The sequence below is a fragment of the Mugil cephalus genome, chromosome 9, assembly GCF_022458985.1.
Source record: "Mugil cephalus isolate CIBA_MC_2020 chromosome 9, CIBA_Mcephalus_1.1, whole genome shotgun sequence".
Classification (NCBI taxonomy): Eukaryota; Metazoa; Chordata; class Actinopteri; order Mugiliformes; family Mugilidae; genus Mugil; species Mugil cephalus.
The window spans coordinates 27,722,199-27,747,673 of NC_061778.1; the positions used below are offsets into that span (position 1 = coordinate 27,722,199).

The window sequence follows — 25,475 nt, forward strand, 5'->3', positions numbered from 1 at the left end:
AGGTAGAAAAGTGCTATATAAATGCCAACCATTTACCATCTTTTATGTTATCGCTGTTCATTTGGAGAAGTAATAAAAATGTGTCTTATTTGCTGATTGTTTGTGATACAGTTCTTCATAAAAATGCCACAACATCACCACATCATGAGGCACCTTTCTGCCATCATGTAAAAAGTGTATGACCTTGTGCAAAAAAAAAAGTGGGATAATTGTCATTGAATACTATTTAGTACAGTATATATATATATATATATATATATATATACTGTATATTCTTTTTTCTTTCTCAAAACATTGATTGGAAACACTTCTGAACAGATCAGCATGGTACCTTGAAACTGACTTGTGATCCTAAAGGTGCTCTTACTTTTGCAACTCACAAATGAGTTTCTGAATAAACAAATACAATATAATATTTTCTGAGTGGGTTCTCTTTGTCTGCCTTTTGGACTTCTTTGAAAAGGTTATGTAAATGCATTTTAAATAGTTTTGATTCTATGTATGCTTATTTTTCTTTATGAAGGGTGTTTTCTGTAGTAACATTTTGTTGAAATGTTATTTGGAATATCTTTGTTGCGAATATTTTTGTGTTTTCTATTATTTGTCTTTGTACTGTCTCTTGTTCTTGCACTATTAGCATTGTCTGTCTTCATTGTCTCCACTGTCTACATGCTTTATACTGTTTGTATTGTTTGCGGTCTGCCCTTGTATTGTACTTTATGCAGGTCAACAGTCTCGAAGGGACAGCCTCCCATCTCACAATGCACTGCACTTGCGATAAATGGTCGAAATGACAATAAATACCTCTTTGACCTCTGCCCTTTAGGCACACACTGGAACCTTCCATTTTCACCATGACACATATACTGTACAAGGATCTTTCATCTCGTGATCTGCAAGGTTAAATACAGGACCTTCCTGATCAAACTTTAAATCAATCAGTGATAAAGGATACATTTCTTCAAAGTAGTCAATGTGTGGAGGTTGTAGTATGTCCAGAGCAGAGAGAACCTGAAGAGAAAGTTACAGCATATTTTTAAGGTTTCTTTACATCCCAGGTTAATAGTATATCTATTACTAGGAATGTTTTCTGCATGCAGCAAATGGTGAAATTTTAAAGCTATTGTTCAACACCCTTGCTAATAGCATTATGTAGCTGAAACAGCTAGAATCTAATCAGTTGCAGTGAAAAGGTTTGATAGCACTGGTTACTCTTGATGGCCACCTGACTTTCCTCTTTCCAAGTTCTTACATTTTCATGTTTGAAGAAGCATAGCATCTTCAGCTCCCGAAATACCCTCTTGCAAGAAACAAGATTTTGGAAGACACTGGGCATCTTTTTGAGAGCAACTCGCTTTCCATCTCTGGGGTCAGTCACTGACCTGGGTAGAGAGGACAAACATAAAATTACTAAATTTGAATTATATCATATGTGGACTTAGCATAGTTAATACAATCATTTAAACTTACAACACTTACTGAATAAATCAAGCAGAAATTAACTTTGGTTCAAGACTACAAGATCTATAATTGTACATACCCCTGTACATAGTTTTAAATTCAGTTTGCAAGTCACTTCATTAGAAACATAAACATCTGACAAAAACTGTAACCCCCCACATTTAGTGAGGAATAAGACAAACACATGTTATCAGCTATAGTGATGCTTATAGTGCTTCCTGCCACTCCACCCCAAGGATACTACATAGTGCAAAATTACCACTGTGAAATTAAAAAAAAAAAATTGTAAATAATCTGAAATATATAACAATGTTTTAAAACCCATTTAACGCAAGTGTGTTTAGTTTGATCTATGGCCGATGACAATGTTTGCTATTAAACAAAAACCAGATAAACAAGGTGAAGGATTGAGAATTGAGTTAACTTTGGAACTAACCAGACACCTCAAGTATCACAGAAACAGGCACAAGAGACCTTTTTACACATGTACAAGGAAGGCTCAAATCTCCCACTCCACAAATTCAAAATAGTAGTTCCAGTTTTTTACTGGTAGCCTGGGAGCTGAGGGCCGACATAAAAGAACAGGTGACCATCCCAGCGCAGATAGTGAATACCCGGCTGAGACCTGCTGTCGTAGTCGGAAGTAAAGAAAGTAGTGTATTTTGTTTAACTTACTGTCCCATGGGAAGACAGAGTTGAGGAGGCTAATGATAATTCCTCTCTCCTCTCTTCTTCTTCTTATTATATTTATATTATTATATTATATACTATACTACTATTATATACTGTTTAGTTACAATAACACTACCATCATATCATCAGTACTACTGCCATCATCTTGCCACTGCACCTTATCCACCTATGTATCTTGTGTTTTTGAAGTTTCCTTGTCCTATTTTGTGTTTTTAAATATTGTTTGTGTGTTTTGCTTTTATGTTTATACCTCAGTATTTTATTCTATTGTATTTTATCAACTATCTATCCATCCATCCATCCATCCATATTCCGAGATGGCAGCCAGTGCGGCCAGTGGAGGTGGAGATGGGATGTGGGATGCCTTGGATTTGTGAAAAAAATCCACCATTGCTCTCCTGTGTGAGCTGGGCATTTGCAGGAGAGAACAGAGGGTGACAGTAGCAACATGTCCCTGGCAGCAGAGTGAGCAAGTGAGTAACATAAATACTACTACTTCTACTACATTAGCTCTACTACTAACTATGTTAGTAGTTGTAGTACTAAGTAGTGTAGTGTAGTAGTGTTGTAGTACTAAGATAATCTTTTGGTTGAAAGTCGCTGTTAAGCCTTCTTGAGGTGTTGTGGGCCTAACTTAACGAAACATTGGTAAATGGAGGTGAACACTTGAACACCCCAATGATGTGCCACATACTGCCTACTGCTGTTCACTAGGCTAGTTAGCTGGTGTCTCCTTATTGGTTGCTAGTGGTAGCTGACTGCTAGCATGCTGGTCGGGTTTTTTTTTTCTCTTTCAGTTTGACTGGGTTTCTAATAGTGTTTTGCCTTGTGTTTTGCAGGGGCAAGATATGTTTGTTTGTTCAAAGTTAAAGACTATTATTGGACAATGGTACCTGAATTTAAATAGTTTGTGTTGATTTTACATTAATGTTTCAATTTCACATTAAATTCTATACTTTTTTACAAGCTCCAGTGTTAAGAAGAAACAAAGCAAATGATAATGATTAACCACAGCAAATTGAGTGACTGGTTCATTTTCGTCAGCATTTGTGAAATACGTACAGAAAGAGTGAGGTAAAGTGGTTGTGTGGCTGTGTGAATGACCAAGCCCAAATAAACTACTATCCTACACCTCTCATAGTGATTAGTCAAAGTGAAATGATCAAGCTATCAAAGCCTTGTGAAGAACAGTAAGTGTAAGTGTGTAAGAATTCCAACTTGATAAACTAGAGCACTACAAATAGGATCAGTCAGAGCTAACAGATGGCAGTGGACTAATGTCCTAAGTTATACCAATGCTTCACACCAAACTACACAAATAAGCTCACAGTATCAATCCAGATACACACCGCAGGTGTTTGTAATTGTATTATGTTGAGTATAGCTTGAATGATTTGTGGTACTAAATAATTATTTGGAACAGACTTACATTTGAATATTTAAAGATATTTAAATAAAAATACAATATAGATTAAGTTTAACTTAAAGAAAACCATCTAGTCACTACAGGAATACGGCTGGTATCTTAAGTTAAGATGACAGAGAGGGTGTGTAAATGCAGAATAGAGAAAAGAATGCAGATTATGGCACACTCTTTAACAAATACCATACTAAAGTGGTCCTCTTCAAATTTGGTGTAAATTACAGTGTCAGTTATATAGCTGACCCATTTGCATGATGTTTGATAGAAAGGCATTTCTTTCAATTTAGGTCAGAAAATAATATTTTCTAAATTCTACATTCAGTTACTTCAATTACAAACTATTAAATTTTTACATTCAAGTTGCTCAAATGTGCTTTATGATAAAAAGTTGGTGTCCGTTCTGAGTTTCAAGCAACTTGTTCCATTACTGGAATGTTGTTATTGGAATAGACCCTTTTTCATGCAGCTGGGGAGTTCTATGTCTGACATTGTGGTTGGTAACACAAGAGCAGCACAGGGGCAGAGGTCTTCTTTTCTCTTTGTTCTGTCAACCTGATACCACATACAGAAACTGTCTGATGATTTATTAGACAGGTTTCAGAGCACTTTGTGGAGTAGTTTAGAGATCTTGCATACAATTACAATAAAAGCCCAGTGGACCAGGGTATTTAAGTATATAGTGTTTACTGTCCAGCAGGTATCATAGGTCACCCATTTAAATTTATATACTTACTCGTATTATTTTTTGTGATCAACTTTTTTTTAGTTAAAATTTTTTTAGACATACAATTTCAACACCACACGAACACTTTTTTTTTTTTTTACCTAAAGTTGACTTTCAAATTGAGCAAATACAGCTAAGTATTTATATATGTGCATGTATTACTTATTACTTACTGCCTGGAGTATATTCAATTCTTATCCAAATAGGAGTTTGGTTACACGCCATCTGGATTTCATTATGGGGCATGTTTCAACTGATACAGAGAAAAAAACATATAAGTCTGCATGAAAATGGATAGTCCTACACCCCATCATATTATAAGAGATAGTTAAAGATTTTCACTGGCCTCGTTTGGGTGACAATCAATTAAATGAATCGCTTATAGGAAAAAAAAAAAAAAAAAAAAGGCGGCCCCGGGTCGAATCCCGCACCAGGCACCCTTTCCCCCATGTCATTCCTCTTCTCTCTGCCTCCCATTTCCTACCTGTCTTCTCTGTACTGTCCATTAGCTGCTTTGATGACAGCTGTAGATACCCTTGACATTGTTCCAATTAGCTCCATTAAGGAAGTCACCTGGAAAGGACTTCCCTAAGGAGTTGAGTACTTATTGGCTGCTCCGCCTTCAGTCTGCAGTACAAATCATGCCAAACTGGTTTAGATCAGGTGATTGTGAAGGCCAGGTGGTGTGGCACTCCATCATTCTCCTTTTAGGTGAAATAGCCTTTAACTTGGAAGTATATTTGGGGTCACAGTCCTGTCGAAAAATAAATGGCCTGACCAAGTGACTACTTGAACAGTGAAGTATTTACGTGGACTCTAATCTGAGGTTAATCTGTGGTTTCTGAAGCGGTTCAGCTCCTTATCCTCTGCAGCAGAGGTGACTGTTGGTCTTCATAACAGCCAGTTTTATCACAGCGTTTGGTTGTTTTTGCAACTACACTTGAGGAAATATTTTTTCCTCAGTTTTTGAAATTTTTGGATTGTCATTTCTTTTTACTTAGTTGTGAGGTTCTTGATATAATATGGAAATGAAAAGCAGCTGAATAGGGCTACTCACAGTAGAGAAACATACCTCTGCACAACAAAACACTGATGGTGGAAAACACATTAGGAAGGAATGTGAAAGAAATTCTACAAGTTCATTCTTGACAAGGTACAGCTGTTATTTCTGATGAATACCTCTTGGAGGATGACAAGAGTGTGCAAATCTATCATCAAAGCAAAAGGTTAATGAAAATTAAATAATGAAAATAATAGTAAAAATGCCCTACTTTGCAATGTCAAAAAATATCTTTCATTTCATATCTTTTTATGGCCCAGTGACCTAAAAGTTTGCCAGCTTTGATTGAAACCTAGATTGAATCCTAGATTCTAGGTCTAGAATAAAATGAATATAACTTGTAGAATTAATCTGACTTGGTGCTAACTTGAAATAAGTCAGTGCGTTTACATGCACGTGAAAAAACGAATTATTGCCTTTATCGGACTATAACAGGAGAACTTGCATGTAAACATGTTACTCTTAAAATTGGAGTTCTCATTATCCGATTGAGACACCCAGATAATGAGATTGGAATCGGAGTTTTCAATCGGATAATGTGTGTACGCATGTTCCACAATCACTGCGCTGGCGTGTGACCCCGGAACAAAAACGTCCAAGAAATCCGATCGCAGAAAAAAGAAGAAGAGAAACGGAGCCGTCTGAGGGGTAGCGCGGATCTTACCTGCATCAGAAGTAGTGCAAACATTACGTACAAGATTAAAAATGTACTATTATCTGTCTGGTTGTTGTTTGAAATGCCCGTCTGCCGCATGAACAACTCTTGTTTATTATATCATGCAAGAGGCCCGCCGGAAATTGGGCCGTATTAATGTGGTATTAACCCACTGAAAAGACACGTATCGCCATCTAGTGTGAAAGAGGAGAACAGTTATTCGATTTTCTTACAGCCAAGTTCTCACATGTTTACAAATGTTAATAAACCAGATGCTGAGGAACATACAGAAAATATATTTTTTTTTTTATTTTGTGTAGACTAGTTAGCCAATAGTGTGACAGTGTGGTAAACTAGTAAGCAGGGGAAAAGAATTTAAATAATACTTTTTTGTTTATTTTTCTAGCCAATAATTACGATCCAGCTAGCTTAAACAAATGTCAACAAAGATAACCAAACAGTAAATCCTATACTTATGGAAGAAACAGTATTTCACTTAAAGAACTGCTGTTTTAAAAGTAAACTCAGCATAGTTATGTTTAAGTTTGCAATCTGAAGCTACATTAAACTAAATTAAGTGTCAATGTAGAAGAAACACTGGACTGGGTTTTTCAGTAAGACAATGCTGCAGTTCACAATGCCTGCCAGACAAAAGACTTCTTCCAGGACAATAACATCACTCTTTTGGATCATCCTGCATGTTCCCCTGATTTAAATCCGATTGAGAACATTTGGGGATAGGTGGCAAGGGAAGTTTACAAATATGGACGGCAGTTCCAAACAGTGGATGCCCTTCATGAAGCCATCTTCACCACTTCCCACTAGGCTTTTGGAAACACTTGCATTAAGCATTTTTGAAGTGATCAATAAGAATGGTGGAGCTCATCATTAGCGAGTCCTTTTTTGAGACTTTCATTTCTGTTTTTAGGGGTATTTTGTGTTTTTTTGAGCTATGGTCTTTAACAGCCTATTTCAGTTAAATTGTTATTTTCAAAAATTGCCTGCTCAAATCTTTTGGAAGCTCGACTTAGAACCATTTTAAGGTCCAACAGTGCAAAATGCAAATTGCCACTCGGGAGGCTGGGGTTCAAATCCCAGTGAGGGCAAAATCAATAACATCGAATGAGTGTGCTTAGGCATAGGATGCCCAACATTAGAGCACACGAACAAGGCCTGCAATAGGTGCTAGGGAACCAGGGCAACCTGATGAGAAATGGAACAAGACATTCCTGGACAAGGGTGGAAAACACAGAGTTGCTGAAATACGACAACAATGTCATGGCAAGAGGGAGCCAGGATGACAGGTCAGCAGGGAGATGTCTTCATGTCTTCTTCATCACCCCCACAATCACAGAATGGGTACCAAGACCCAACAAATACCCACAGTCTCAATACAATAGCTGCTGACCTGAAAAGGAAGATCTACTAGTGGATGTGAATGCCACACTTACGACAATCCCTCACCATGACCAATAAGCTGTTACACACAGTACAGCAACAGTAATCCTAGAGATGATTGGGCACAAGATGAGATCAACATCAAGTGTGACATATACCAAGGAGATGCGTTATCACCACTGCTGTTCTGCATAGGCCTGAACCCCCTCAGTCAGTTTCTTCACAAAGTGTGGATGCATCTGTGAATAGAGCTGACATGACTTGCGAGAATGTTCTAAATGTTTTGTCCAAAGTACTTTCTTGGAGAAGATTTGTGGCTTTTTAATATGCATTTTGGAAAATTACAGTCAAGGTATCTCCCAAGTGTCAGACAGTGTGAGTCCTCCTCATCGCCTTCCATCAAGTCCATTTTGGCTCAAACAGTGATGGATGATCTGACACTTGGGAGATACCTTGACCTTGGAGTTCAGCTCTGATCTCTTTAGAAGTGGGTCTTTGGTTACCATTCATATCATCCTTCTCTTCAACTAGTCATAAATTTTTTGGCCACGTTCAGGGGGGTTGGCTACAGTTTTGAGGACCTTAAACTTCTGTATAACATGTGAAGCTGTATTCACGGGATGACCAAGTTGTTTGAAAATGTTCTTATAGCCTTTTCCTTTAACACACTTGATGTCTCACACTTTCTTTCTAATCTCATTCTTATTCTGAATTAGGTTTCATGTCATGAAGCAGTCTAATTTGGAAGTTAGCAAAAAGGAAAGAAGACCTACAGTGCACAGTTCAGTTTTTATCGTCAGCTTGAATCTCGGATGAAACACTGTACAGTGGTGGAAAACAGTTTTCGGACAACCTTAAAATTTGTGTTGTGTGGCTGCATTAGACATGATAATCCACCACAGTGGGGATCATGTCCAGGGATTGAGCTGGCCACTTTAAGACCTGGATACTATGCTCCTACAGCCAAGTTCTACTGGCCCTGGATGTGTTCAAATATCCAGTTTCGACCTGGATGGAACAATGCATGTGCAAAAGGGAGCATGTGGGTTTGGAGAATGGCACAATATTTGGCAGAGTACAATGTGTCATCACAGACAGTGAGATGAACAACAGTCCCTGGCTGTCCAGTTCTTGTGTGCTTGGGCCAACAATTCCAGGCTAACCTCTGTCTCTCATTGAGCAGATGCATCTTGACAGCCTTGCAGGACCTTAAGCTATGATCTAGAAGTCGACCACGTGCAGGGCTTTGTTCCACTGTTACACTAGGAACACTGGACACCAGTTTGGTTTGACCACTGCTGTTGGAGCTCCTGTGATGTCATTCAGTGGTTTCCCACCAAATGACATCTGCACTTCCTGGCAATCTGCTGCCAGCTATACCTTCCTGGCTGAGAATCTGCATCTTCAGGCGTGTTTCCTGCGTTAGGTTCCTTGTTTTAGCCATTTTTTGTCTCTGAAGAACTTTTAAATGTACTGGCACGACCTTCATTAGTGGATCACTGGTACCAAATGACCCAATATTCAAAATTTCTTATATATGTTTATGGAACCACTCAAGTTTGTGATGGCTGTTTTCGAATTTATTTAGTATTTCGTCTGTGACTGTACTACAACAAATTGCACTTGAAGACCTAAGAGTTATTCTTAATGCAATATTTCACAAATGCATGGGTTGTCTGAAAACTTTTTGCCATCACCGTATATACAGTGAGGGAAATAAGTATTTGATCCCCTGCTGAATTTGTAAGTTTGCCCACTTCCATAGAAATGATCAGACTCTGGTTTTTATGGTTGTTTACTGGTTATGGGTATAGACAGAATATCAATCGAAAATGCATAAAAAACACACAATCTAAAAGTTATAAATTGTTATGTATTTTATTAAGGGAAATAAGTATTTGATCCCCAACAATTCACTTAGAATTCAGGCTCCTACAGATTGGCTGGTGCGCATGTGGCACACAGCTGTGCTCAGTCAACTAATTACCAATACTCCTGATCTTAACTCGTCATGTATATAAAGCACACCTGCTCTAAGAATCAGTTTCTTACATTCCAACTTCTACAGCACCATGGGCAAGACCAAAGAGCTGTCAAAAGATGTCAGGGACAAGATTGTAGACCTGCACAAGGCTGGTATAGGTTACAAAACCATTAGCAAAAGGCTTGGTGAGAAGGTGACAACTATTGGTGCCATTATTCGCAAGTGGAAGACCCATAAAAGGACCATCAACTGTCCTCGGTCTGGAGCTCCCCGCAAAATCTCGCCTCATGGAGTGAGGATGATGATGAGAAAGGTGAGGGAGCAGCCTAAAACAACACGGCAGGAGCTTGTTAATGATCTGGAAGCAGTTGGGACCTCCGTCACCAAGAAAACAGTTGGCAACACACTGCGCCGTTATGGATTGAACTCTTGCAGTGCCCGCAAGGTCCCCCTGCTCAAGAAGGCACATGTACAGGCCCGCCTTAAGTTTGCCAGTGAACATCTAAATGACTCAGAGAAGGCTTGGGAGAAAGTGCTGTGGTCTGACGAAACCAAAGTTGAGCTATTTGGCATTAACTCGACCCGCCGTGTTTGGAGGATGAAAAAAACGTGAGTATGACCCAAAGAACACCATACCCACGGTTAAGCATGGAGGTGGAAACATCATGTTTTGGGGCTGTTTTTCAGCAAAGGGTACAGGGCAACTTCACCGCATTATGGGGCCAATGAATGCAGCCATGTACTGTAACATCTTGGACAAAAACCTTCTTTCCTCAGCAAGAACACTGAAGATGCCTCGTGGGTGGGTTTTCCAACATGACAATGAACCAAAACATACTGCCAGGACAACAAAGGAGTGGCTCAAGAAGAAGCATATTAAGGTCATGGAGTGGCCTAGTCAGTCTCCAGACCTTAACCCAATCGAAAACCTGTGGAGGGAGCTGAAGCTCCGAGTTTCCAAGAGGCAGCCAAGAAACTTGAAGGATTTAGAGACTGTCTGTAAAGATGAATGGGCCAAAATCCCTCCTGCGCTGTGTGCAAACCTGGTGACCAACTACAAGAAACGTCTCATTGCTGTGCTTGCCAACAAAGGTTTCTCTACAAAGTACTGACTTGTGTTGTGCTTGGGGATCAAATACTTATTTCCCTTAATAAAATACATAACAATTTATAACTTTTAGATTGTGTGTTTTTTATGCATTTTCGACTGATATTCTGTCTATACCCATAACCAGTAAACAACCATAAAAACCAGAGTCTGATCATTTCTATGGAAGTGGGCAAACTTACAAATTCAGCAGGGGATCAAATACTTATTTCCCCCACTGTACATATGAGGTGATGATGATTCAACAAAAGTGGATGTGTGCACCAAAGGACTCAATGTAAGCTTTTTGTTTATTGCAAACACCTTGTTCTTATGACAAACGTACAGCCTATGAACATAAGCATAGGCTAACAGAGATGCAGGCATTTGCTTGACAAAAACAAAAACAAAACACACACACAAAAACAAAAAACAAAAAAACAACAGACAACTGAAGCAAGACAAATTGTGGGTTGAAATTAAATTTCACGTCATCTTCTCCTGTATTCACAATACAAAGTCCAATGATAACTACAGTATATCCGCAAACCAAGTAGCAATGTAATGATTTTTTAAATCTGTGTCTGTGTGCCAACAGCATGACGTCTTGTCTACACTTGTCTACAACGTCAGAATTTCCCCATGTTTGCTATGCACAAGGTCCATCTTGATGAAAAGGTTCACATTTTTCATAAAAAAATGATAGTATCAAATCTTACATTGCATCAGTCTCCTGCAGCCCTCTGGTGGTAAATCTGCTTATGAAATATAAGTGTTGATATTTTGAGCTATATTCATTCACACGTATGGAGGACCAATTCTGACATAATAAATAAATAAATGGATAAATAAATAAATACCTAAATATATCCCAGAAACAATTCATTTAATAAATAAATACCTAAATATATAACATAAATGCTATTTATTTATCCATTTATTTATTTATTGATGTACCACTTCACATGAACAACGAAATGCAGGTATTTATTTAATACCTCAACACAATCACAGCTCACAGAAACATACACTGATGAAAACCTTTCCTCTTACAGACTGGAAACTAACTAGACATTCACAGCTTAGATCGTAACTATCTACACACAGTGAACTACTGCTACTGTACATGTACTGATTTGTTTTTTCCAGTATGTATTATATTTGGGACTTTGCATAGTTAAGTTATTGGGTAGTTGACTTCATCACACTGCTTAGCCGATTACATAAAGTAATAATCCTCTCGTCTAACCAGACGACATTGTCCAGATACAAGCTTTGAACAGGCTTTAAGCAAAGCCACACAGATGCAGGGGAGGCTCAATTCTTGCCTTTAAAAATGCCTTTGTTCTGATCTGTTCCTGACAGGAAACGGATCAGAAACATTCTTTCTGTCGTGTTTGTGAACACACTGTCACTCATACACCATTTAATTTAAGAAACAACTTTGACAAGAGGAGAGAGACAGAAAAAGGTGTGGTGAGTGAGAGAAAAAGAAAGAACAAAAAGAGAACTTAACTAAACATTAATTACCGAATGTTTTGTGATCCTTTAGCCTCTTCATTTTTGCACTGCATCATCTGGATCATTCACTGGGAGACTGAATCAAATTCTCATGTGGTGGACCTCAGTATTTCTAAAATGATCGCTGTGGCCAGGTTCTTGAACAAAGGGTGAATGCTTTTAAAAATGTTGCGTGTGGTCTTTTTCACAACAAAATTCAGATGTATCAGGAGTGAAATGGCCATAGAAAGGTGCATGGTCTTGTGTTCAAAGGGTGCGTACGCCAAAACGTGTGGCGTAAGTTCTTCCTCTCCGCAAAGTCAGACGCATCAACAATGAAATGACGTACGTGTGTATCTAGCTGTTGATCCTTTGCCAACACTTAGAGGTGATGCTGGGACACTGTCTGTCATAATACTGTATTGGCAGCAGGGGTGGGCAGCCTTCCTCCGCTTCATACCCACCTTGATATCAGACCACTTCTTTTACAATTAAACATGTGTGCGCTTTTCTGATTCTGACCTCACATCATTGACAGACTTACACACATCCGGGACCTCCGGTAATCTGTAACAGTGTTGAACATCATCTGATAAAACTAATCCAGTGTAAATCAGCATCTCTGCAATTTCTTGCCACTTAAGAATTGAAGGATGTGCTTGTTTGGACAAATGTTCAGGAGCAAAGTGGGGTTGTTGCTCAACTATTCACCCGCTTAGACCAGGGATGAAATCATTAAATAGACCATTAATGTGTAAATCTGTGTAGGTGGGGCTGATTTAAATACAGACAACCTCCACTTCAGGGATGGGGGTGTAGTTTATATGGTTATTTTAAGGTTTATGCAAAGCACGGGGATTATCGATAAAATGTAATGTAAATTTGTAAACTGTCCTGCTTCACACTCTGCGTGGGGCGTGGACAAGGAGGGATTCCAATATATGTGCTTGATTGGGACACAAGGGCAAAGTGCTTGGATTCATGTGTACACACAGATTCTTCCTACATCAGGATTTTTGGTTGACCAGTGTTTTCTGGTTTTGAGCATACGCTCATTTTTAGTAGGAAATCCACGCAAGTCTTTGTACGTGAGGCGCCATGAGCCCAAGAATGCCAAGCTTTCAACTGCACAGGAGTCCTGCTATTCTCCAAACAAACAGCACTTCTGTTGACAAGGGTAATGCTAAATATCATGCAGTGACACGTGATACAGAATTAGATCAACAAACATTATAGACAATGGCATATTGAGAAAATCAAACCATTTCCCATCCTTAAGTGACTTAACTGGTGACTTTAGTGACACCAATATTAAATTCTGCATTGTTTTGGTTTAATCCCAAATTTCTATTTTACCAATACTACGGGGCTGTCCAAACTATGGCCTCCGGGCTAACTGCGACCTGTGGTTCATATTAAATTGGTCAGCAGCAAATTCTAAACATATAATGGAATATGGACCATTCATGGAAGTTGTACTTGGCTGTATTGTACTATTTAGTTTTAACAGTAGGTAGTGTTAGCAGATTGAACACTCTAGTTTCTCCACAAAACAAAATTAATCAAAGAAGACACAGATGGCCAGAAATGGCAGAAGCAAAAAGGTAAGCTATCAAGGGAGTGGCCAAAATTTCAGACACGCTAAGAAAATGAATATTTTCTCACAGAAAACAAGGGGAAGTGTGTCTGTTTGATATGCAACTGTTTAATACTGTCCCACTCTTTTTGTAACAAAGTAAATGAAAACCCTTTAATGGAAAGCTGTGATGTAGGCCTTTTTTTTCTTAAAGCTGTATTTCAAGTGTTACATACCTATATTTACTGTATATAGTGACATAACTCACTTGAGTGGTCCTGCCCTTTATATATTTGTCTGTATGTGGCCCTCAGTACGAAAAATGGAAACCCCTGCACTAGCAAAAGGTTTATACAGTCTTGTCTATACTTGTTTACAACAAGAATAGAGATTTAGTTTATTGATGACTACCACTTTAAGCATTCATAGTGTTACATTAAATGATTGATATTGCCTTTACCAGTCAAGTGGAACCCACTCTATGGAAGAATTTCATTTCAACATTTGAATACCAAGTATTTGAGTCAGAATTGGCCATTAATTCAAGTTCTCCATTTTTTGACTCTATTACAGTGCGGTTTCAACCTTGTAAGACATAAAACAGTGCTGCCATGCACTCATTGAATTATTTCTGACACAGGGTTCTACTCTCTGAAACACAGAATTGAGTGGAATCGAGTAGTACAGCAATACTATACAACTTGTTAAATCTCTCTAATCCTAACCTGCCATTTCAGGCAGAAAGATGAAGGGCCTATGTGTAAAGAGTTTGTATATATTAAATTAACCCAGTCTTACCTTCAGTCACTTAAGACACAAAAGCATCTCTATTGAGTTCAGGTAATCGCTTCACTATTAAACATTGACTATTAGTGACAGGGCAAAAGTGAACTAATGATGTGGAAGATCATCTCTAAAGCTGTGATAGAAATTACTACAAAGGGTTCAGGCACCAATATACAAATTCTCTTCTCTTGTGAAGATGTAATCACAGTACTGGTTGCGGGCAACAAGTTTAAGCATTCTTGATGTAGGCATTCACAAACCTTTAATGCATTCCAACTTCCAGGGCAACAGTATGTCAGGTTTAGTGTAAAACGCCATCACTAAGTCCTTGTTCTTGTGGTAACTTCATGCGTGTGTACTCACTATATTGTCATTGTCACTAAGGGTAACATGTCAATGGACAAAATAAAGAAAATTACACTAGTGGTGTGGAAAACTTGTCAATTCTAAAGGACAGTGGAAAGTGAATCCCATATATTAACGTTCACATCTCTCTTGAACTTGTTACATACTACGCATGAACAGAGAAATGGGTTTGTTTTCTCAAAGTGGCAGGAGCAAGTTCAAAGATCTTTCTGGCCAGGTTATTTATACTTCACAAGTGACAGTTTTTGTGACAGACGCTCTGTTCTGTGCGCTTGGACAACATTTACGCTTTTCCATATTAAACACGGCCACTTTCAATTTCTGACCAATCACAGAATAGTTGTCAGATACCATCTGAGAAGAAAGTTCTTTAATTCCACATGAATCTATATGCCCATTTTAAAATATTTGTTTAAAAAAAAAAAAAAAAAAAAAAACATAGGTAATAATGGTTTATTTTTCAGATGTATCTGGCACCATCAACCTCTGAGAAAACACATGGATCATCAAGATGATCAATCCAAGATTATCTCAGAGTTGGGTGGTAATTTAGACTTTCTATATACACACGTACACACATATATATTCAGAATGTGTCATCTGACACTCCAATCATCAAGATGAAATGGCTCTAAATCATGTCTCCTGATGAAAGTTTTTTTTTTTTTTGACAACTTATAACGGGCAACAAAGTATTACGCAGACTGTTACTTAAAGTTAGAATTATTATGAAAGCATTCTGTAAAGTTTTGGACCTCCAACATTTCTCAGGTCAGATTGAGTAACACTGCTTACATACACACGCATGGAGCTGACAACCCACAGGACCCAAAGGACCTCACTAACACGTTTAGTTGCCAGACACCACAGGACACCTTCAGAAGGCCCATGTCCATTCTCTGATGAGTCACAAACGTTTTGGAGGCACAAGGGAGATCTACAAACATTAGGAAGGTGGCCATAATGTTACGCCTGATCGGTGCATGTACACACAAATGTTGACTTCAATACATGAAGGAAATACAGTGGGTAAAGAATTAATTGAGACACAGAGTAATTGAACACATCACAATTTTTCATGGTAAACATATTTCTACAGGTGCTAATTACGTGAAATTTTCATCAGGTGTTGGTAACAACCCAAGTAATCCATACATAGAAAGAAACTTACACAAATAAGTTCAGAAATTAAGTTATGTGTAATAATGTAAAATAACAGAGGGAATAAGTATTGAACAAATGCAGAAAGGGAGGTTGAAAAAGGCATGGAAAACTAAGACAAATGAATATTAGCTGGTTCAGTCCAAACTGATGGCCTATAAAAAGGTGTGTCATTACCAAGCTGTCACACAAGGAACATCTCATGATGGGTAAGAGCAAACAACTCTCTCAAGACCTTCACAACCTTATTGTTGCAAAATATTCTGATGGCATTGGTTACAGAAGGATTTCTAAACTTCTCAATGTTCCAGTGAGCACTGTTGGAGCCATAATCCAAGAGTGGAAAGAACATCATTCAACCATAAACTGGCCATGACCAGGAGCTCCTCACAAGATTTCTGACAGAGGAGTGAAAAGAATTATCAGAAGAGTTGTCCAAGGACCACCTGAGAGCTTCAGAAAGACCTGGAATTAGCAGGTACAATGGTTTCAAAGAAAACAACGACCACGACCACTCAACGGCCATGGCCTGTATACACGCCCACCACGCAAGAGTCCATTTCTGAAGAAAAAGCATTTTGAAGCTTGTTTAAAGTTTGCTGCACAACATTTGGATAAGCCTGTAAAATACTAGGAGAACATTGTCTGGTCAGATGAGAGAAAAAACTGAACTCTTTGGATGCCATAACAGGACTACCAGGACTTACTGCACATCACCTGTAAAACACCATACCAACAGTGAAGTCTGGAGGAACATCATGGTGTGGGGCTGTTTTTCAGCACATGGTACTGGCAAACTTCATATAATTGAAGGGAGGATGAATGGAAAAATGTACCGAGACATTCTTGAGAAAAATCTGCTGCCGTCTACCAGAATGATGAAGATGAAATGAGGGTGGACATTTCAGCAAGACAATGATCCCAAACACAGAGTCAAGGAAACTCTCAACTGGCTTCAGAGAAAGAAAATAAAGCTGCTAGAATGGCCCAGACAATCAGCTGACTTGAATCCAATTAAAGATTTATGAAAATAAGGAAAAATCAGAGTTCATAGAAGAGGTCCACAGAACCTTCAAGATTTAAAGAGTGCTTGTGTGGAAGAATGGGCCAAAATCACACCTAAGCAATGCAAGCGACTAGTTTCTCCATACAGTAGGCGTCTTGAAGCTTCATTACCAACACAGGCTTTTGTACAAAGTATTAAATAAAAATCAGTAAGTGTGTTCAATACTTTTTCCCTCTGTTATTTTACATTATTACACATAACTTAATTTCCGAATGTATTTGTCTTGGTTTCTTGTATGGGTTACTTGGACCTTTAGCACCTTTAGAAATATGTTTACTATGAAAAATTGTGATGTGTTCAAAACTTATTTTACCTGTTGTATACACAAGGCTCTGACACAAAATCAGGTTTATTTTTTCTAACCATTTAATAATAACATGTGGTCTAGCTCATCCAATATATGTGAATTCGAAACTTTCATGTAGGCTGTGTATGTATACTTGTGAGCCACTTCAACACAAATAACTCGTAGATTAGATTCCAGGGATCGCATCATGTGATTAGAACCCTTCTATAAGTGTAACACCACTGGATCAATACTAAGAAAATTTTTGAAGTTAAATTTACTTCAAGACTTTAAATATATATTATGAGACCTGTTTGTATGAGTCAAGCTTCAAAATGACTGGATGCTGCACACTCAACAAAGCAACTTTGTAGCACGTTCCATTTGACTCTTCCTGCCTGGTGAACACCTGTATTGTTTAAATTCACTCCTAGGCAACAACTCCGTTCCCTGTTCTACTGCCTGAACCATGGAATTCAAAAACTTGCATGTTTCCAGTCAATTACTAAACATTATGTATACATTACAGCTGACCATTTTCAACAGAGGGTGACATGTCATAGTGTGTGAAACAAATGTGTAGATTTTTGTAGCTTGAAATCCATCACACTAAAAGTCTTCACAAAGACTTTTATAACATTTTTCTTACTATAAACTAATGCTGTAGTACTGCTGGTATTTTAAATATTTACACTCTGTTAGTTCACAGAAGCACTTTACCTGACTAAGTAAAGGCAAGCATTACAGCAAGGTGCAACTGAAACTAAAGGAAAACTGGAAAGGTGAGTAAGACCGATCTATATAAAACACTATTTACACTGTTTCCCTGAGTTCTACAATGGGATATAACAGTCTGTTAAGAAAACAAAACGGTGAACTTACCAAACAACACCAAATGCTCCATAGCCAATGGGTCTGTCAGGCTCTATATCCAGCTGCTGTTGTAAGTGGTGGGCATGTTGTTGCTGATGATGGTGGTGCTGATGGTGGTGAGCTTTGACAGCAGCAGTGGCCTGCACCTGGACGGGAGCCGCAGCTGCAGCCGGCCCAGGAGCTTGTCCAGGGGCAGGAGAGGGAAAGTAGGGTTGCTGCTGGTCAGGGTTGAGCATTACAGCTGCAGCAGCAACTGTGGATGCATGTTGTTGGACTGTGTGCACGGCCGCAGCAGAGCCTGGGTGCTGCAAATGATGCTGGCCTGTGTGGTGGTGATGGTGCATGTGCGGGGGTGGAAGGTGCTGGAGCTGGTGGTGGTGATGCGGGTGATGGGCAGCCACTGATGAGGAGCCACCATTGTAAGCAGCCATCATTTTTGGAACATTTGAAGCAGTTGTGCCGCAAAGAGCCATTCAAGATGCTGAAATGCTTAGGTTTAGAATCCGTTCCTAAGAGTGGCTACCACAGCAGTTAATGAAACTTATTGAAAACATATAGCAAACAGATTTGGAGTTTAAATGATCCAACACTTCAAAAGCAAATGGAGGGAAACCTTTCTGATGTTACTCTTACTCATAATGTCAACAGGGATACTTCCTCATAAGGTTGTTCTGGACATTAAACTACAGTTTCTGGGGCTAATGACATAATGCATCATAAGCAGCAAAATCTAAAATGTGTGCAGGCCTACAAGTGCCACTATGAACAATGATAATTCAAAAAGATTTAATAGAAAACAACCCGCACCTCCCACAATAAATAAAAAGTCCTAAATGTCACTCATGACAGAGGTTTCCCCGCCCTTCCCTCCATATTAAATTCAGCTTTCCAGCTTCCCTGGTTTGATATAGCAGTTTGATCTAGATCATGTCACATGGGAAGCAGAGCATTCATCTTTTAATAGTTTCAAAGTTTGTCACAGCCTCTGGTCCAGCGCCGTACTCTGCCCACCACCACCGGGGATCCGCGACTTTTGAAAATCGCATCTACTATCTCAAACTGAATCTTCTTTCAAACGTGTGTGCGGGCCAGACAGCGACTCTGTAAACAGGGGTTATCTCCGAGGCGTAATTAACGCTCCTGATCCGGTGCAGAGGAGGCGTTTCCCAGCCCAGGCCACAATACAATAGCGTACGTAAGCAGGCAGGCAGGCCCCGGCCTTAGCCGTTCACTCCACTCACATCTCATTATTCCCTTCCATCGAGCCGCGGGCCTGGAAACAAACCCCGACCATTCGGACCAACTGACAAAGCATCGATCTTGATTTAAACCATGACAAGAGAAACCATCGCAGCTAGCATGCAACTTAATTCCTCCATCCACAGCCTTGTGTTCAGAACACTTCACTCTGTCCTCGTGCGGCTCATAAGCAGGCATCCAGGTAGATTAAATATCAATGCGAGGAAAAGTTAAGACGTTTCAATGCGGTCTAGATTCTACTGCTGCCAGGAGCTTAGAGCTAGGTAAAAAGTGTCCACATGAAACAGCCGTCCCCCTGGTTCCGGCGGTGGTGCGTCCTGCTGCTGTCAACAGAGGAAGAGGAAGAGGAAGCGATCTGGTTGAACCTCTACACTTTGGGCTCCGCTGACATGATACAAGTATTGTTCACAAGGCAACTGGGATAAGAAATTGATCCAACATGGTGACCGAAACCCCAGCTAGTCGGTGGTGAGATTATGCAGGACGGCCGACCAATCGCATATCCCACCGCGATGACGTATTGTATTATTCTTGATTGTCACCGCACACAGCCAGTGACATGACAGCGTCGATGACGCTACTTGGGCATGCGAAGGGTATCCACAGAGAAGCACTGAAAAATAAACTGGACAGTTCAAGTCCACAACGCAAGACTATGGAAGCCTATGACAGTGTATGTTATAATAATGAGAAAACTTTTCAGAATTATGAAATGCAGTGATAGTCAGCAATAATTATTATGAGATGAAAAGTAATAATAATATAAAAAAATATTAAATTAAAATTATGAAATTAAAATTCACAATTTTGAGATACAAAGTCATAATTGTGAGTTTCCATTCCTGAATGAAGGTAAGCATTGCATCATTTAACTATAACTCAGTGTTTACATAGTTTTTCATTTTTATTTATGTATTTATTTTTACCTATTACACGTTTTGTATTTTGAATTTGCAAACAAAATGAGTAGACAATTCTACAGTCCATTTGCTGTATGCCTGCTAACAATGAGTGAGACACCTTGCACCTGCACTTCGGATGTTAATCCACTGAATGTTTTGCAACAAGTGCTCACTCATGTTCAGTTTTGTTTAACTTTCAGTATGTCTATCCAAAAGAATGCAGCAGGGAGAATAATGTAATTACAGGTAAACAAACTGTTGAATATTGTTTGTGTTACAATTGAAAAGGTGAATAAGTGAGGTTAATAAGGCCTAACTGTAGGTCAATTATTCTCATCTCATCTTCTACTACCTGCTGGAGCCTATCCCAGCTGTCATCGGGCGAGGGGCAGGGTACACACTGGACAGGTTGCCAGTCTATCGCAGGGCTAACACGGAGACAAACAGCCATTCACACTCACACTCACATCCAGGGTCAATTTCAGAATCATCATTTAACTAATGATCATGTCTTTGGAGGTGCGAGGAAATCGTAATACCTGGAGAAAACCCACACAGACACAGGGAGAACTCCACCCAGAAAGGCCTGAGCCAGACTTGAACCCAGACCTTCTCGCTGGTAGCCATCAGTGCTAACCACTGGTCCACTGTGCTGCTCAGGTCAGTACTTATTATTGTTAATAAAAATGATAAATAACCTTTTTGGGTTGAAATGGTTCTTTTAATGTTGTAATTGTTCTTCAGATTGATGAAGAATATATTGCATGTCTGATTTTTAGAGAACAGCTTTGAAAATTATTTATCAAGGCACTAGCAGACCTTAATCATTTCAAGATGAACATCAAAGCGATAATTTAACAAAAATAAGTAACAGCAGAATGTTCAGGATTTGAGGTGTCCATATAAACACCCAACCTATTAAAAATACTCTACAGTTTGCGAGGATATTCCATTTTTTTAGTCTGGATTCAGACATATGTTTAACTGTCACAGGATCGATGAACTATGTGACTTCTTAAGGTTATGGAATGTATCTAAGGAAACCATACAGCAGGAGGAAAATGGTAACGTAGTTGTCATGTTAAAGAAATTAACATTACTGCAACACTGATATTCATCATACAGTAACATTATAAAGCACAGCAAAGTGATATGTTTTGTCGCCACTCATCCAAGAGATGAAACGTCTTCTCAAAACTCTGCAAGTCCAGTTGACCTAGATGACTGAGAACCTTGACAGACAGATATGTTTTGTTGCCTTTTACTTTTTTATATATTTAGTACTGCTGGATGTTGGATGATTTGAATTAAAGGATTAGAACATTTCAACTACTTCTTTTTTCATCTTTTGTGGATTGATTCCAGCGTCATACTGCTCATGATATGACTGAAAGATTATCAGCCATCTCTTCCATCTTATTGCGACTCACTAGCAGTGAGTTAGTAGAGAAGCTCTCTAATCTTGTTATACACTGTATAATATCAATAAAGGGCATTCTATTCTATGTCATTCTGTTCTATCAACAAAAGGGTAACCATTCATCTGAGATGAACACTCTAGGAGTGATACAAAATCAAAATTATGAGATAGCAAGTCATAATTATGTGTGTGGGAAATGTAGTTAGTATGCATTCTCTTGTAGTCACACAGCATTCCTGTATTAAGGTAAACATTGCAGTTGTTCAACTACAGTATAACCCAGTGTTTACAGTTTCCTTTTTTTTTTTTTTTTTTACACATTACAGGTTACAGGTTTTTCAGGTGTGTTCCTGAATCACATAGAATGGTCATGAGATTGGTTACTTAACCCTCTTAGCATGAATGACCAGTAGAAAACATCGTAAGTATCTAAGCACAGACAGTATTTTATAGAATTAGACACACAGATGCGGGGTGGAGGGCCATGAAGACTTTTTGAGTTGTGTACTGGTGGTATCCAGTGGTAATTACAAGGTGGAGCAAACTTGTTTAGTTTTTCCAGGGAGGCAAAACATGCTCAAACTGAACACGTACCATGTTATATGATATATGAAGCCATAACTGAAATGGGATGCATGTGATGTAGCATACTGGGAGTCATCTATCAACTGTAGGTTGCATGAAATGTTTACATGCCAACTCTCTAAGATCATATCCAAATCATGAAACCAATCCAGCAAATACTGGTAACAGAGAAACCAAAGCTTTCCAAATCACTCAATCATTATTACAATATGCTGTTGAAATGGTTTTGTGTTTCGAACCATTCCACACAATTATATATGGCGACATCTGCTGGCCAACCTTTAACATAGCATTTGCATGGAACAACAATCACAATCTTTCGGGGAAACCCCCAACTTTCATCACTGTGACCAGCCAGCAATGAATCTTCATCATCATTATTTGTTTTGATATTGCTGTTAGAAGAGGAAATATTAGCAATTAATTATTTCAGACCACACGAGTGGCCGACTAACAAAAAAGATCACTCCAAAAGACAAAAACATGATCAATCCAATAATCGAAGAAATGTTCTAGGACTTGGAGGTGTCCTAATAATAACACAAATCATGAGTGGACTTAATGTTACTGAAAAAAAAAGAGAATAAAAGGAAATTTAACACTGGAGACACAAAGAATAGGAAAAACAAAGCAAGCCAGGAAAGAAGAGAAGGCACTGCCAGGACAGTGGCAAATGTTTATAGAGGGTATGGTAAGCGGTAGTGACGTTTGATACCACCGATTTCCTTTCCAATCCAATACTGAGTAAGATTCAGGCTGGTATCGGCGATACCAATTCGATACTGATACTTTGTGTAAATACACCCTAAGGTGTCTGGTAAAGGTAAAAACTTGGTGTATTTCAAATTATAGCTTCATAAAGAATACCAGACATCAGAGTAATGCATTTATTTATTTTAAACTCTGAAGTATATTGAGATAGTGGCCTCATTTACTATAGCTGAACTAACAACAACGGAAAAACCAAACAGAGGACACAGTCATACAAATTTGGTGAACATGGTGATTCAAACACTAAAAAAAGAAGTAAGTAAAATAATAACACCATTAAAATAAATGATTCTTTAACTGTTAAGAACTACTTTAAAATGAAAACTTGCATCTTAATTCTGACACTGTAGTCTCCTCTTGTGTCCTCTTCTGTCCTTCTCATCATAAATGCCTTGTATTCAGGTGTTTCACAAGGTTTGTTGTGCTCCCACAACTCAATACTTAAGTTACTTTCTACTGTGTTCCTACATTACCTCAAATGACTAGCATCAAAGTATCAAAAATATCGATATTTTGATATGAAAATTGATTTTAACTAAATAAAAAATAAAAAATGGGGAAGAGCTGTAGGCCTGCCAACAGATTTGAAAGGAGATTGGAGGATTGGAGATATATTTTTACAGATATCTCAGACTCCCGCAGAAAAGGGAAGTAAATGGATCGCTGCATTACAAAGAAACAACTGGAAACCAGGCACAGAAACCTGGTGTTGTGGTTCTCATTTTGTGTCAGGTCATAAGTTAAAGTCATACCCTAAGTTACTTCTTAAGTTACGTTCTGGGGGGCTGTCAGATAAGTTTGTCGATGTTGTTTTGGTGTAGTTACGACCGACAGTAATTATTTCAGTTCCAACAATAAATAACAATAAAACAATAAACGGAACATTTGTGATGACTCCTTGTCCTTTTAACGTGTCATTGGACACTACAGTAACATTACTTCTCAGTAAAGCTCTTAGCAATAGTATCTTTTATTAAGCTACATTTTTCATAACTGAAATGAAATAAAACTAACTTAAACTAACTGAAAATGAGGCTAATCCACTTCTCCAAATTCAATGCATACCTCTATTGATCCCTTCATGGTCTACGTCACTGTGACATTAAGATGTTAACTGGAGGCAAAATAGAGGAAAGCTCGAGGCAAACACTGTCACTTTCAACCATGAAAATGTCACCTTGCTGTATTTTTGGCTGCCAAAATCGAAAAATCAAAAACACTAGCTTGAAGTTTTATCACATACCAGCAGCTGCCAGTTGTAGACAACTTTGGTTTGGCTTTGGCAATTAAAAGAAAGGATTGGAGTGAGATAATCAACAAGGCGCACACTTCATATCAGGTCAGATTAATATGTAATGCACTTTAGTTTTGTGGAATTATGTTTTATTCTTATTTAGGAGATTCTTGTTACATGTTACTGCTAATGCTAACCACTAGGTAAATGCAACTTTAGTTGTGTTTTTTAGGGGTGTCCAAGCAGAACTTTACCCTCCACAGTAGTTCCGCTTATTTCTTGTCATATCTTTGCTGGAAAGGCTACATTTGATTAAGGCAGACTAGATCCTCTGTGTTCATATGGACAAAAGTCATCATTCAAATTCTTCTATTGAAAATCTTGCACATATCCATTCTGGCCATTGCATGGTGGGCATTCCTGTAAAATCGTCCATCACCCACTGGATGGGTGATTGACAAATTACGTTAAGTTAATCATCATTTGGGGGATTCTTGTTACATGTTAATGCTAATGCTAACTGCTAGCTTACGCAGCGTTAGTTCCGTTTTTCAGGGGTGTCCAAGCAGAAGTTGCACTTACTTTGTTACCCTCCACAGTGTTTCCACTTACTTCTTGTAATATCTTTGTTAGAGAGGCTTCGTTAGTCATCCATCCAGTGAGTGAGAATGTAGGGGTTAGTGAATGTAGTCCCATCAGTCAGAGGCAATTTTTTAATCGATAACACTTCTGTATTGGGGAGTGGGTGAATTAGTATATTCTCTAAAATATGCATTTTCCTCGTCCATTCTTGCCAAAACAGTCCATTGAAATATGCTAACCGTCATTTACAGGCTATAGTGAGATGAGTTGCATCCAGTTAAGCCCTGTTCCTCAAAAAACGTCACATTTTTTACAAACCTTGAAGGGGCCTATAGCCAAGAGATGAGAGAACCAAGATCACTGGGGAAGGGGAACTGGTATATATTGGTGGAAAGTGAATCCACTTTTATGCCTCTTTATTGATAATTAAAATGCAATGAACCAAGATACATTACTGTCACACTTCAGGATGGTTTGTATCTGTGAGGATAAGACATCTATAATGCAACTTTATGCCAGCAGGAAGCAGCAATGTTGAAGAAGCTGGCATGCCCTCCAAGCAGCACAGAATCTGAAGTCACCACAGAAATTATGACACAAATTAAATAACAGTTCTTCTCAG

The 25,475-nt window shown here is 38.6% G+C and overlaps 1 protein-coding gene across 4 annotated transcripts in view; it reads right to left on the reverse strand.

Annotated features, from left to right (window-relative positions):
• nlk2 (nemo-like kinase, type 2) overlaps positions 1 to 19,976 on the reverse strand; it is a 45,781-nt gene extending 25,805 nt beyond the window's left edge. The window contains exons 1-3 of one of the 4 annotated variants that reach the window (XM_047594580.1): positions 18,109 to 19,976; positions 1,253 to 1,382; positions 956 to 1,011 (exon numbers count right to left, since the gene is read on the reverse strand). In XM_047594580.1, coding sequence (XP_047450536.1) covers positions 956 to 1,011; positions 1,253 to 1,382; positions 18,109 to 18,572 — 650 coding nt within the window. In that variant the 5' untranslated portion in view covers positions 18,573 to 19,976. The remainder of the gene's footprint in view (positions 1 to 955; positions 1,012 to 1,252; positions 1,383 to 18,108) is intronic. The other 3 variants (XM_047594581.1, XM_047594583.1, XM_047594584.1) reach the window with 3 other exon arrangements.
• Between the last annotated feature and the right edge of the window lie 5,499 nt (positions 19,977 to 25,475).